At 49.3% G+C, this 13,487-nt stretch overlaps 1 protein-coding gene across 1 annotated transcript; it reads left to right on the top strand.

Moving 5' to 3' along the window:
• Positions 1 to 11,176: 11,176 nt before the first annotated feature.
• On the top strand, positions 11,177 to 12,411 carry LOC102853762 (chromosome unknown open reading frame, human C11orf86). Its single transcript, XM_006893268.1, has 3 exons — positions 11,177 to 11,321; positions 11,385 to 11,512; positions 12,316 to 12,411. Exons 1-3 carry the CDS (start codon positions 11,177 to 11,179, stop codon positions 12,409 to 12,411), a joined length of 369 nt encoding a protein of 122 aa, XP_006893330.1.
• Positions 12,412 to 13,487: the final 1,076 nt, after the last annotated feature.

Raw genomic sequence — 13,487 nt, 5'->3', positions numbered from 1 at the left:
AAACAATACCTAATCATCTATTCCTTTTAAACAGTTCTCTCCTTCATCTGTTTCAATGCAGTATACATTATTAATCCCCTCTTTTCTTAGGTTTCCTCAGCCCCTATGTCAGTCCCATTTTACAACAGTGGCACTATGTAGTATTTGTCCTTTTGTGACTGAGATATTTCAGCATAATGTCCTCCAGGGTCACCCATTTTGTATATTATTGCATGAGTTCCTTGCTTTTCAATGCAGCGTAGTATTCCATTGTGTGAATACACCACAGCTTCTCTATCCATTTGTTTGTTGATATTCTAGAGGGTCTTAAAAATTTTGTTTAAATCAACAGTGTTGTTATTCTTTTTTTAAAGGTCACTCTTTTTTCAGTTTCTCCAGGTGATAAGGTGGCCAGATTCTGCATTTGAACTTGACAGTCTGCATTCTAGCTTCTGTGGGGAAACCGAAACTAGAGTGGAGATGTCATACCATTGTCCTGAGGCAGAACTCAAAAGTTCAAGCTCATTGCCTTTGAGTAGGACCTGACGCGTAACTGACCTTCCAGCAGGTTTTCAGAGGCTGTGAATTGTTCAGGAGGAGATTGTCAGTCTTCCATCTTTTTTTCTCAGTCTCACTTGTGGATTTGAACCTCTGCCTTTGGGTTAATGGGGCAACTCCCTCACACACTACACCACCAGAGCTCCTTCTAAACAGAAAAACGTGTTCAAATGTACTGGACCGTGAGAGCTGCTCAGGCAAACGGTGAGGGCAAATGATCCACAGAATAAACACAAACAATTTTAAACTAAATACGAATATTTGCACAGCCTCCCAGCCTCCTGGCTCACACTCTGGTGTTCATGGCTTTTCCAAGGAGAAATGTAGCCAAACAAAACCCTGGGCTGACAGACAATCTGGGGCATGTGGAGACCCAGGCTTTGCCCACCCAGGGTCACATCTCCCCCAGCTGAAGACCCCCGACTGCTGGCCTGACCCAGCTGGGCTAGATTCAAGGTCCTGTTAGCTGTGTGTCCTTGGGCAGGTCATCTCACTTCTCTGAGCCTCTGTTCGCTCATCTGGAAAATGAGAAGAAGGCCCAGAGTGGTTCTTTGAGTGGCACCCAACCACAGAGTGAGGCTCAGGGATTGGAGACCCTTGATCCTTCCTGCCTGCCAACTTCAGACAAATTCTTCTTCCTGAATCGCTCTGGATGATTGGATGGTGGGCTCAGTCTGCCTTTCCAGGTTTTCTTTCCCAACAAAGGTGGCCCTGAGGGGACTGGAACTCTGGTAATCAGGACTCTGACCCCCATCTCTGCCTGCAGCAGTCCTCCCTGGACACTGAGCTCCAACACTACCTCTGCCAGGAAGCCTGCCCAGCTTCTCCCCATTTGTGGTCTCCATTCTTCTCCATGCACCCTCAGCACTTGGCATCTCTTATAAGACACCTTCCTGTCTGAATATGAGGGTCCCCCTTACCCGTGGAAAGCCCAGGTAGTTTCTGTCTCCCCTTGACCTCACTCCTGACCATCAGCATGGCTGTCTTGCTCACCGCACTCAGAAGTCATTTAATCTTCCTAAAGGGACTTCTGGGGGGCCTTGTCCCACTCTACAGCCTTTGTTCATGCCTCACAGCAACCCCCCAAAAAGACAGGAATGAAGCTATGATCCCACATTACAGGGGAGGAGAACCCTAGTGAGTCCAGGCATCGACCTCAGAGCCACCTTGGGAAAGAGCCCTGGTGGGTTGCAGTGACTTCAAAGGTATGAGTCTTACATTGTCAAGTGCCACCTGTGCCGTGTGAACCCCTTCCTCACGTCGTTGGCACCCCTCTGATGTGGGTGGGCAGTGGACAGATGCTCCCTCTCTAACGCCACCTTCCTGTTACTGAACACAAGGGGTTCTTTCCGTAGTCAATCGGCAATAAGACAAACGGATTGTAATATCCATAAATGCACTTTATTACACGGCCTTATATACTAGGGTGAAACTCTAGCTCATTTAACAATACACTTTTGTTAGTAAAAAAAAAAGGTAATTTCTACATCTGAAAATGACAGTTCTCATTTAAGCATCAGTAAATCAGGAAGGCTCTCTTCATGGTAAACAGATTAAGATACAATTTACATATGACTGGAGAACCAGCTTCCCCAGAATCTAGGAGAGATGCATTTCCTCTTCTGGTAAACAGACTGATCAAACTACTCTACATGACTAAAGACAGGAAACAGAGAATTCGGAGGCTAAGCCGCTAGTTTCGCAGGCTGAAGAAAAATAACTATAGTTTTATAACTGATACCTATATAGAAAATTCTGAACTTATAAACACCACCCTATCATTTCCCTCAGCGGTATTTTCAGCCTGATGAACCAGGTGCTTGGACAGGCTGGGCTCTGCTCCCATCTCTAGCATGCGGGGCTTAGAATTAGCCGAAATAGCACCCCCCTGTCCCTGTAGTTGGAGGCGGACAAGTCCAGATGGCTTCGCTGGATTTCTCTGAAAAGTCCAGCAGGCTTTTCTCTGAACTTGCAAGCAGCCCGAGCAGCTATTTCAGGAAGTTTTCTTTAACATCCCTTTGAGACATTAGAATGTGAAAGAAATCCTTTTCCTCTAGCATGGGGCTATTAACCTTGGGCCATTTTCATTAACATAATAAACACAAGCCTACCTCCTGTGAAGGGAACTCTGGGGGCTTGTTTTTGTTATGTGCCATCCAGTGCCTTTGACTCACAGGGACTCTGCACGATAATCCTGAACCCTACCACGTCCTGAGCCAGTCTCACTGTCTCCAACACACCCACCCCCATTAACCCAGTAACTATGTCAGTACATCTCATCCAGGGTCTTCCTCTCCTGTGAGGTCCTTCCACCCTTCCAAGCATGATGTCCTTCTCCAAGGACTGGTCCCTCCTGGCTACATGCCCAAAGTATATGAGATGGAGTTTCAGAATCAGGACAGACCTATTTGTTCTCGTAACAGTCCACAATATGTTCAATTCAATACACTTCTCCAGCACTACATGTCAAAGGCACCAATACTTCTTCTGTCATCTAGTTATTGCCCAGCTCTCTGATGCAGAGCAAATAATTGTGAGGACTACTAAGCACATCTTAGTCTCTAGCCCGACATTGTTGCTCTTCAGCACTCTGGAGGGGTCCCTGACAGCAGACTTCCCTAATGCAATTCATCTTTTGATTTCTTGACTGCTGATGCCAACAGTGTTGAGTGTGGGTGGAACCAAGCAAGCTGAAATTGTGAACAGTGTCAATCTCTTCTCTATCTATCATGGTGCTGCCAGTTGGTCCAGTGGTGAGAATCTTTGTGTTCTTAATGTTAAGCTTCAATCCATATTGAAGACTGCAGTCCTTGACTTTCTACAGCAAATGCCTCAGGCCCTCCTCTCTTTTAGGAAGCAAGGTTGTGTCATCTGCATAATACAAGTTGTTAATGAGTCTTCCTCCAATCCTGATGCCACATTTCTCCTCATAAAGACCAGCCTCCCAAATGATCTGTATATGTATATGATCTGTATAGTTTAAGAAGGTATGGAGACAGGACACATTCCTGACACACTCCTTTCCTGATTCTGAACTGTGCAGTGTTTCCTTCCTTTGTTTTGAGGACTGCTTCCTGGTCTAAGTTTTGCATAAGCACAATCAAGTGTTTTGGGATTTCCATTCTTAAGGTTAGCTACAAATGGTTGTGATCCACATAGTCAAATGCCTTTACACAGTCCATGAAGCATAGATATTCCTCTGGTACTCTCTCTCTTTTCAGCCGAGAACTATCTGACATTGGCAATGATGTTGTTAGTGTCATGGCTTCTTCTAAACCCAGCTGTACTTTGGGAAGTCTCTGTTGATGTACTGTCCCAGTCATTTTTGATTGATCTTCAGCAGGACTTTGCTTACATGTGATATTGTTCAATAATTTCCATACTCTGTTGGATCACCTTTTTTTTGGAATGGGAATAAATGTGAATCTCAATTGACCAGGGGCTGTCCTCCAGATTTCTTGGCAGGACCTGGTGAACGCATCCAGGGCTGCATCTGTTTATTGAAACATGTCAATTGGTTTCCATCAATTCCCAAGCCTTGATTTTTGTCAATTCCTTTGGAGCAGCTTGAATGACTTCCTTCATCACCATTGCCTCTTGGCCATAGGTTGTTTCATTAAATTCTCCTGTGTCCGAGGGGAGCTCTGGTGGCCTAGTGGTAAGTAGCTGCAACTACAATCCCAGAGGCACATGGTTCGAATCCACCAGATGCTCTGCCGGGGAAGGAGCGACAATCTCCTCCTGTACCAGTCAGACCTGATTTGACGGTACACTCACAGAAAAATAATAAAATAAAAATTATAAAAAAAGAATACTATTAAAAAAAATTCTCCTGTACCCGTCAATTCTTTTCGGTAACAACTCTGTATATTCCTTCCATCTTCTTTTGATGCTTTCTAGATCATTCAGTATTCTGCCCACAGCAGCCGTAAGTATTGCAACTCAAGTCTTGATTGAATTTGTTCTTTAGCTGCTTCAGCTTAAGAAATGCCAAGCGAGTCAATCAGTTTTTATTTTCCAACCCCAGCTTTTTGCACATTTCATTACAATACTTTGCTTTGTCTTCCAGAGCTGCCCTTTAAAATCTTCCATTCCACTCCTCGACTTCTGGGGGCTTAATTCTAATACACAGTTGCCCCATGGGAGAAAGATGAGCAATTGTCTCCTGTTTAATTGACTGTCTTCCAAAAACCTAGTGGAGGGTCAGCTCAGCTAGAGAGCGTCCGATCTGGCTTCCAGGCCACACAGCAGCCACTTCCTGATAAGAAGATGCTTCTCACAGACCACTTTTTATTGTATCTCTCTACAAAGCTCCTGCGTAGTAATAAGAGCTTCCAACCTTGTATCAAAGAAGACTTTAAAACACACACACACACACATGAACATACCAGCTAAGTAGTAAATAGGGAACTCTGTGGCCCAGGAGTAGAGAGTTGCTCTGCTAACCCAACAGCAAGTGGTTCACGTCTACTGGCTGCTCCCCTGGAGAAAGAGGGGTGGTCTCCTCCCCTGAGACTCACGGCTGAAGCATCAGCTGTGCAATGATTCCGACTCTACGGGGAACTAGGCACTGCCTGGATGCTGAGCGGAGGGTCACAGGAGTGGGGACAAGCTCAAGTACACCTAACAACAAACAATACACCCACTGCACACAGATGTTTATCACAGCTTTATTCACAATAGCAAAGAGCTGGAAACAACCCAAGTGCCCAACCACAAACAAATGGATAGAGAAGCTCTGATATATTCACACAATGGAATACTATGCAGCATTGAAAAACAAGGAGCTTATGCAATATTATGCAAAATTAGTGACCCCTGGAGGACATGATGCTGAGTGAAATATCTCAGTCACAAAAGGATAAATATTGCATAGGGCCACTGTGGGAGGAATGATGTATATTGCATTGAAACAGATGAGGGAGGGAACTGTTTAAAAGAGATATATGATTGGATATGATTATCATCAAAGGAGTCTAGAATGAAGGCTGCACAGTAGAGTGGACTTGGGGGGAGGGATTGTATAACAATGAAAGTTTTTCTTTTATTTTTCAAGAAGAGTGAATTGGGGAGAGGGGTGCACAGGAAGAAAAGTGCAATAATGAATGAATGGAAACCCTCAGGCTCTGTAAACTTTCACTAAAATTCATAAAAAAAATACACATATGATGAAGTAGCATGGTGGTGCACTGGCTAAGTGCTTGGCTACTAACTGAAAGGTGAAAGGTTCAAATCTACCACCAGCTCTGTGGGAGAAAAACATGGCCATTTTTCCCATAAAGAATGTTGTTGTTGTTGTGTGCCGTTGAGTAGGAACCAACCCAAAGCTGACCCTCCAATGGGTTTACGGAGAACGGAAATCACACAGGAGGAGATTGGGGAGCAGCGGGTGTGTTTGAACTGTGTACCTTTGCATTGACAGCACAATTTCTTGCCATTAGGTCACCAGAGCTCCCTCCCACAAAGAAGACGGCCTATAACGGCGATTCTACTGTGTCCTACCAAGTGGCTGTAAATCGAAATCTGCTCCGTTCTTTTGGGCGAAACCATGCAAATAAGATGCACAGAACATTAATATGGAAATGGGTCAGTTTGGCCTTCCCACCAGCCTCACGGTGAGCTGGACCTAAAACAGCAAACAAGAATCCCACTATTATCAGAAGAACCAGAGAGCACAGCCCATGCTTTGGACCTGAGGTCTCTTCTAACACCAGCGACAGAGACTGTGACACTGTTTGTGCAAGCTGGCATGGGACGAGAAGGCAATAGAAGTGGTAACAGCATTGGCGGCAGTGAAGGAGAACCAGAACTGGGTTCCCATCTGTGACTCCAGGCCTACAGTCAATGGCAGGGTGGGTTGATGTTGTTAGGTGCCATCGAGTTGTGTACCACTCACAGCGACCCTATGAACAGCAGGTCTGAACCCTGTTCATCCTGTACTGTCTCACAGTCTCTGACTCACCTGAGCCCGTCTCTGCAGTGTGTCAGTCCACCTGGTTGAGGGTCTTCCTCTCTTTCAGTGACCCTCCACCTTTCCAAGCATGGTGTCCTTCTTCAACAAATACCCTCTCCTATGAGTTATGCCATTAAAATAGCTTGGAAGCAGGAGTGGCATCCACTTCCGAAATGGCTTGCCTCCGGAAACTCTATGAACAGTGCTCAGGTCTTCTGTTCATAGGGTCGCTATGAGTCGTCTACAACTCGAGGGCACTTAACAACAATAACAATGACAACATAGAGTTACCTTGGCTTAGTGGACAGAAAGTTATGCTTCCAAGCCCAAGGTGGATGATTTTAATCTGCGGCCCTCAGGCCTGGTTTGAACTGGTTTTTGTCGAACATTCTTCTAGGTGGTATAGCACTGGTCTGTGCATTGCTGTACAGAGGTAACTCGTGGTTGCTGTGATGCTGAACACTGTGACACTGATGTGCCAAATGTGATAATGGTTACCCGTGGTGGACAGTGTTTGGTGGAGCTCCCCGATTAAAGCAAGCCTGGAAGCAGGAGCGGCATCCACTTCTGAAATGGCTTGCCTCCAGAAACTCTATAAACAGTGCTCAGGTCTTCCATTCATAGGGTTATCATGAGTCTCATGAGTCGTCTAGGACTCAACGACACCTAACAACAACAACAACATGAGGAATCAGGGTAACTAACTCATAATTGGCAGAGTTAGAGGAACTTTGTAACATTTACCCAAACAGGGCCCGAGCTTAGGCTGAGAGGCCAGCCTGTGCGGGAGAAGAGGCTGTTCTGATTGAACACCTCTCTCCTGAGCATTCATTCCCAACCCTGAATTGCAGCCTGTGGTTTCCCCCAAATCATGGGTATTGTCTGTGAGTTCCACGTGGCCTCTGCAGGGAATTACCCCACAGAGGTGCAGTGAGGCCCATGGGAGGGATGGGAATCCTTGGGTGTGGAGCGTGGGGGTAAGGCACGTCTGACCTTGCTGGGTTAGCTCTGCGCCGTTGACATTGTTAAGAAGGACTTTTCTCCCTTGTGAAGTTAATGGCAGGCAAATGCCACCGTCCCTGCCCCGTCACCGTTTTTACAGTGACCTCGCAAACACCTGAACAAAACACAGTGCGATCTCACGTCGCTGCCCACTCCCTGAGCGTTTGGGTAAATCTCTGTGACCTGTACTCTTTGGCTGAGACTTGGAACCTTCTTATTTGTTCCTCCTGGTCTGGAGGCTCTGCTGGAACCTGTTCAGCGTCCTAGTAACAGCTGGCCTCCACTGGTGGACAGGTGGCAGCTGTGCGTGAAGTGAATTGGCTGGGAATCAAACCCCGTTCTCCCGCATGGGAAACATGGACTCCACCACCGAGCCACTGCTCAGCACAGCGTGCCGATATTTACCATCAAGTATTTACTATCTGCTCCTGGGGACACAGAAACAAAGGTCACATTGTCTTAGCCTCCACAGGATGCCCAGTGTGGTCAGGGATGAACGTGGGTGGTCAATGACACAGGGAGAACAGGGTGGGCTGGAGAGGGGACGCCCACCTCACCAGCCTGGGGATGTCAGCACAGACAGCAGGGAGAGGCACGAGTGGGTGAGGTCATGAAAAGACAGCAATAGTATCTCAGGTGAGAAGAGAGTGGAGGGAAGAGGAGAACATGTTCAACCCAACCTTGGACAGATTTCAGGTTCGGTTCCAGATCAGTGCAATAAAACACGTGTTTCTATAAACTAAGTCATGCAAATTTTGTCCTTTCCCAGGGCACATAAGCTGTGTTTATGTTATGCTGTAGACTATAAGCCCGTGACCATGGCATCTGAGAAAGCTGGAAATACTGTGAGAAAGGCCAAATGGGACACGGAAGGAGACGCAGTGTAAATGGTGCCGGCAGACCTGCTCAGACCTGCTCGACACTGGGTTGTCACAAAGCTTCAGCCTGTAAGATATGAAATCTACCTGAAGCATGATGAGGTCTTCCGGTCTGTAAAGGTGTGGAAATTGCTGGAATCTGTGAATTTGACAGGAAGATGTGGGCAACTCCAAGGTTGATGGGATTCACCCGTCCCTTGGGGGCAGTTGTGAGTCCCTGACTCTGGCTCGCCAACCCCAGAGCAGGCCCTGGAGCCCAGGGATTTTGCTGGGGCCCAGGGGCAAAGGTTGTGTAAGCGCTTTATTGATTTTTAACCTGGTCAGGGGTTGGCCTGTCCATTAAATATTACACGGGAAGTGAGGGTGGGATGGGGACAGGCCGAGGCCCCTGTTCTCCATTGTCTATATGTGAGAGGATTAAACCCACCAACTGCTTGGTGGGAGAATGATAAAGATGATTTACTGCCCTGGAAAGTCAAGCTGCCTGAACCCCTCAAGCTGGGAGCTGGGGTCAACAGATGGTAGAAACCCTGACCCTGGGAAGGCCCAGAGCTCTGAGAGTGAGGAAGATGAGGCCAGGCTGGGATTTAAATGAACCACGAGTTGTAGCCAGCGTTTCCCTGACCCCAGGCAGTGCCACCTGTACAGAAACCCAAACTCGAGGTACAGGACCCCGCTGTCCACGCCTGCCTCTGCTGTGAACACCCAGTGAGGAAGCGGGGCTGGAGAGTAGGGGGGTTGATGTGAACCCCAGCCCTGCCATTCGCTGGACACCAGCCAAGGCTCCTTGAAACCAATAAAAGTGCTGGGGGCGTGGGGGAACCAACAAAAAATATGTAAACTCAATGCCGTTGAGGTGATTCTGACTCTCTCTCTGTACAACGGAGACCATCCGCACCTCACAGAACTGTCTGAACTCAACAGAAACACACAAAGGGCTTAGCTCAAGTCCAGTCACCCAAGCCAAAGGCCAAACCCACTGCCCTCAGTTAGGTCCGACTCACAGCAACTCTGTTGGCACAGAATCTCCCCCACAAGGTCTCGAGGCTGTAAATCTGCACAGGAGTGATGACTCCCCCATCTTTCAGCTGGTGGGTTCAAACCACTGATCTTCCAGTTAACAGTTCAATGCTTACTCCATGGCACCACTAAGGCTCCCTGAAACCAATAAAAGTGCTGAGGGGGGGAAAAAAAACCAACAAAAAATACATAAACTCAGTACCATTGAGGTGATTCTGACTCAGGCACCCATCAAGTCTCTGAGGCTCTAGGTCTCTGTCTGAAAGCCTGCCAGTCTGTCTCCCGTGGAGCGACCTTCTGGTTTGCAGCCCCACACGTTAAGAACGATGCTATCTGAAGAAGGCGGGGATTGTGTCACACTAGAGAAGGACCTGCTTTGTGTAGTCTCCATCTGTTAGATATAAAAAAGAGCGCAAAGGAGAGAAATAAAGAAAGGAATTGGTCCCAAGAAACGAACAGGCCTTTATTGTGTGGTCTGAGAGGGACGCCAAGTGACCCAGCAGCATGGCATGCAGACAGGATCGAAACGGCACATGGGCAGTTTGGGGGAAGTTCCTTTTTATAGCGGTCCTGGGGAGGACTAAGATGGTACTTCTTGGAATTTGGCTTGTTAATTTAGTTAGGTTTTAGCTTGTTTGTTTGTTTGTTTGTTTGTTTTCTCAAGCTCAGACTCTTAACAGAATCCATTGTTTGGTCTGGTCCTTGATGACCAGCTCAGGTGTTCTTAAGTTTCTCAGGAAGTGGTCAAGCTTGGGGGTGGTGGGGCAACTGCCATATTCTCCCTTCACCGTCAGCCCTCCAATCCGTCATGCCAGCCAAGCCTACGTCCTCTTTCTCAGCCCTCTCTCTTAGGGCTGTGAGCTGCTCCTGGGAATTTCCAGAATCTTTCCAGGAGTCCAGTCCACTGCCGTGATTTTACTTTCTTTTCAAGCACAACCCATTTCACAGATGAGGAGACTGAGCTGGCGGGGACGAGAATGAGCCCAGGCTCATGAACACCACCAGCTCACGTTCATTGAGTGCCTGCTGGATTTGGTGAAGACACTTAACCCTCACCACAGTCACCCGTCTGTGGGTCCCTGGCACACAGTTGGAAGTGATGGTGCAGTGGGGCCTTGGGGCCAGAACCCTGAACGCCCAGGCTGGGCTGGGAAAACGGGGTGGGGAGGGGTACCGAGCTGGGTCTGGGAAACCTAGGCTTCCTGGCTCCTAGTCTGGAACTGCCCTTTTTCTGCATTTTACATGTAATTTGGGTGAAAGTTTACAGAACATATTAGTCTTCCACTCAGTGAGTTACATCTACATTCTCTGTTTTGTGGCATTGATTGCAATCCCCTCAGTGTAATGGCACTCTTCCACTTTCCTCCCTGAGTGTCCTGTTTCCAGTAATCCCTTCTTCCCTGTGCGGTTTCTTGGCACCTGTGGCTGCTTGACTCAGCAGCCATTTGTGCTCCATGTTGGTAGAGCTGTCTATCGCCAGAGTTGAGAAGACAGGCTCTTCAGGGTGGGGTGGTCAGGGAGGGCTGCCTGGAGGAGGAGGAGAAGTCACCAATATCCAGTCCACTGGTCTGAGCCCTTTGCCCTGCAAGGTGGGCTGGAGGTGGGGAGGTGACTCGTGCTGGGTTGGCTTGATCCAAGGGACTTGCCCTTTGGTTTACAATGGCCACCTCAGCAGGACCAACCTTTGCCCCCAGGTTAACACCTGTCAGAGGAATAGAGACATCAGCCCATCTCAGAGGCAGAGTCAAAGGACTGGAGCAGTACTGAATCTGTGGCCTCCAGAACCATGGGGACAGGTCCTCGAAGCCAGTCACTGCGAGTACCCCGGTCCTCCTATGGCAAGCTTCAGGAGCCTTGGGGGCGGCCCCAGGAGGGCAAACTCCGCCGGGCACTGAGCCTCAAACAGGGACGAGAGAAATCCGGGCGACAGGGTCTCAATGGAGGCGTGGAACGAGAGAAATCCAGGCTACAGGTCCTCAGCCGAGGCGTGGAAGGGCTGGGAGGCGCAGAAGGGCTGGACTGCTCCAGCCCGGAGCAGCTGCAGGGAAGCCTGGAGGACACGCAACAGCTGATCCAAGCCCAGCGAGGAGGCAGCCGGAGGTGGCTGAGGCAGTACCAAAAGGTATGGGAGAGGGTGAAGGGCAGAGCATGTGGGAGGGAAGGGGTTGGAACCACAGAGGGAGATGAGGCCAGAGATAGCAATCCACAGACCCGCATTTCAGAGGTCCTGGAGGCTTGTCTCATAGGCATTAGGGAGCCATTGAGGGTTCTGGAGCAGGGGAGGCTACTTGGTGGTGATTAATCCAGCATTATGTGGATGGGTGGATGGGGTGAGAGGCAAGGCGACCAGCCAGTACAACTTTCCAAGTCACAGCTGCATCTTCGGCCCTGGCTCGGAGTGGGAGAGGAGGGAACACCTTCTTAGTGGAAATCACTTATTCTTTTTATCCCTTTGGACGAAAATTCAGATTTGTTGACATGAGATCAATTCCAACTCCAAGCTGAGCCTTATGGGGTTTCAGAGGCTGCAATGACATGGAAGAAGATTGTGAATCTTCCTCCCTCTGACCCGCTGGTGGGTTCAAGCCATCAGCTCCCTCTGGACCAGGCCAGCAGAGCTCCCTACAGCTCCCTAACATCATTGCCTCCAGCCCAGGAAGTCTGAACCAACTCATAACTGACCCCTGACCCTCTGCGGGCCTTCAGAGGCTGTAAATAGCATGGAAGGAGAATTCTATCTTTTTTCGCTTGTGCAATGGGTGAATTTAAACCTTTGGGTTTCCAAAGAAACTCCTTACCTACTAGGGCACAAGGTGCCTTCTGAGGCTGCTTCTCTCCATGGAGTCTAGCACCACCTGGTGGCAATGTGCAATACAACACTCCTCACCCGATGGCGTCCTGACCTCCTCACTCATCTCCCTGCAGGTGAGGAGAAGGTGGGACAGCTTCGTAGCCAGCTTCCCAGGTGTCACCCTGAGCCGACCAGCCTCCCCGGAGCCCCCGCTGCACAGCACCAGCTAAGGATGCTGAACGCAGAGGCGATCCCATGGCAGCCGACTGTTCATTCTCATCGCTTCTGGACTGCGGATGGGGCTGGCTTCCCATCCTCATTTCCCCCGTGGCTCTGCTAACCCTGAGCCTCCCGCCCCAGGCACGCTCTTTATGAGGACCCCACAGGACTGAGAGGACGGGCCTCCAGAGGGGCTCTGGGCCTCGGGGCCCCGTGGACTGTGAAGTCATGAGATTCTGAAAAGCTTGCCAGGAAATGGGAGTGTGGACGCCTTTACCCTGTCCCTCCTCCGGGATCAGCATCCAAGATGGAGCTCAGTGAAGCCAGACCCTTGGCTGAGATACTCCGGACATCACCTGGTCCCCTGGCCACAGCCCATGGCCCTTCTCTCCAGCCCCTAGTGGGGCACAGGGACACTAATCTTCCTCTCAGGGGAGTCCCCAGAGGGCAAGGACCACATTTGAGGGCCCTCAGTGCTGCTATCATTCTTCGTCCTGCCCAGCGTCCTGATGAAGCCTTGCACTTTCCCTGTGGCAGATGGGGAAACTGAGGCAGGGAGGGATTTACTATTTTGGTATCTCTGGCCCCACCTGTCCATCCTGTGCTTGCCCCAATAATAAAGAACTGCTGAGCTGATGTCACCTGTTTTTCTGGTAACCAACTTGTCAGGCTGCTCTCCTCTGTCAGCCCTGGAGGACTCTACCCTCCTCTGTCAGCCCTGGAGGACTCTACCCTCCTCTGTCAGCCCTGGAGGACTCTACCCTCCTCTGTCAGTCAGCCCTGGAGCACTCTACCCTCCTCTGTCAGCCCTGGAGGACTCTACCCTCCTCTGTCAGTCAGCCCTGGAGGGCTTCACCACCATCCTGCTATTGCTCTCACAGGAAGAGGCAGGGCTCCTTGGAGGCTCAGGGAGGGCAAAGGGCTGTCCAGGTTCACATAGAAGGGCAGGTCTAGCTCCACAGAGAATGGAAACTCCTTGGAGACCCTGACACTTGGTTGTGGCTCCCATATTGTCATGGTCAAGGGTGAAGGAACAGCTGCCAGCATCCTGTTCTCCTATGATGGAAGGCCTGAGGGTCCTTGGACA

This window comes from Elephantulus edwardii, unplaced genomic scaffold (assembly GCF_000299155.1).
Source record: "Elephantulus edwardii isolate Elephantulus edwardi_28Jun2011 unplaced genomic scaffold, EleEdw1.0 scaffold00126, whole genome shotgun sequence".
Classification (NCBI taxonomy): Eukaryota; Metazoa; Chordata; class Mammalia; order Macroscelidea; family Macroscelididae; genus Elephantulus; species Elephantulus edwardii.
This window is presented reverse-complemented; position numbering and strand designations above follow the sequence as displayed.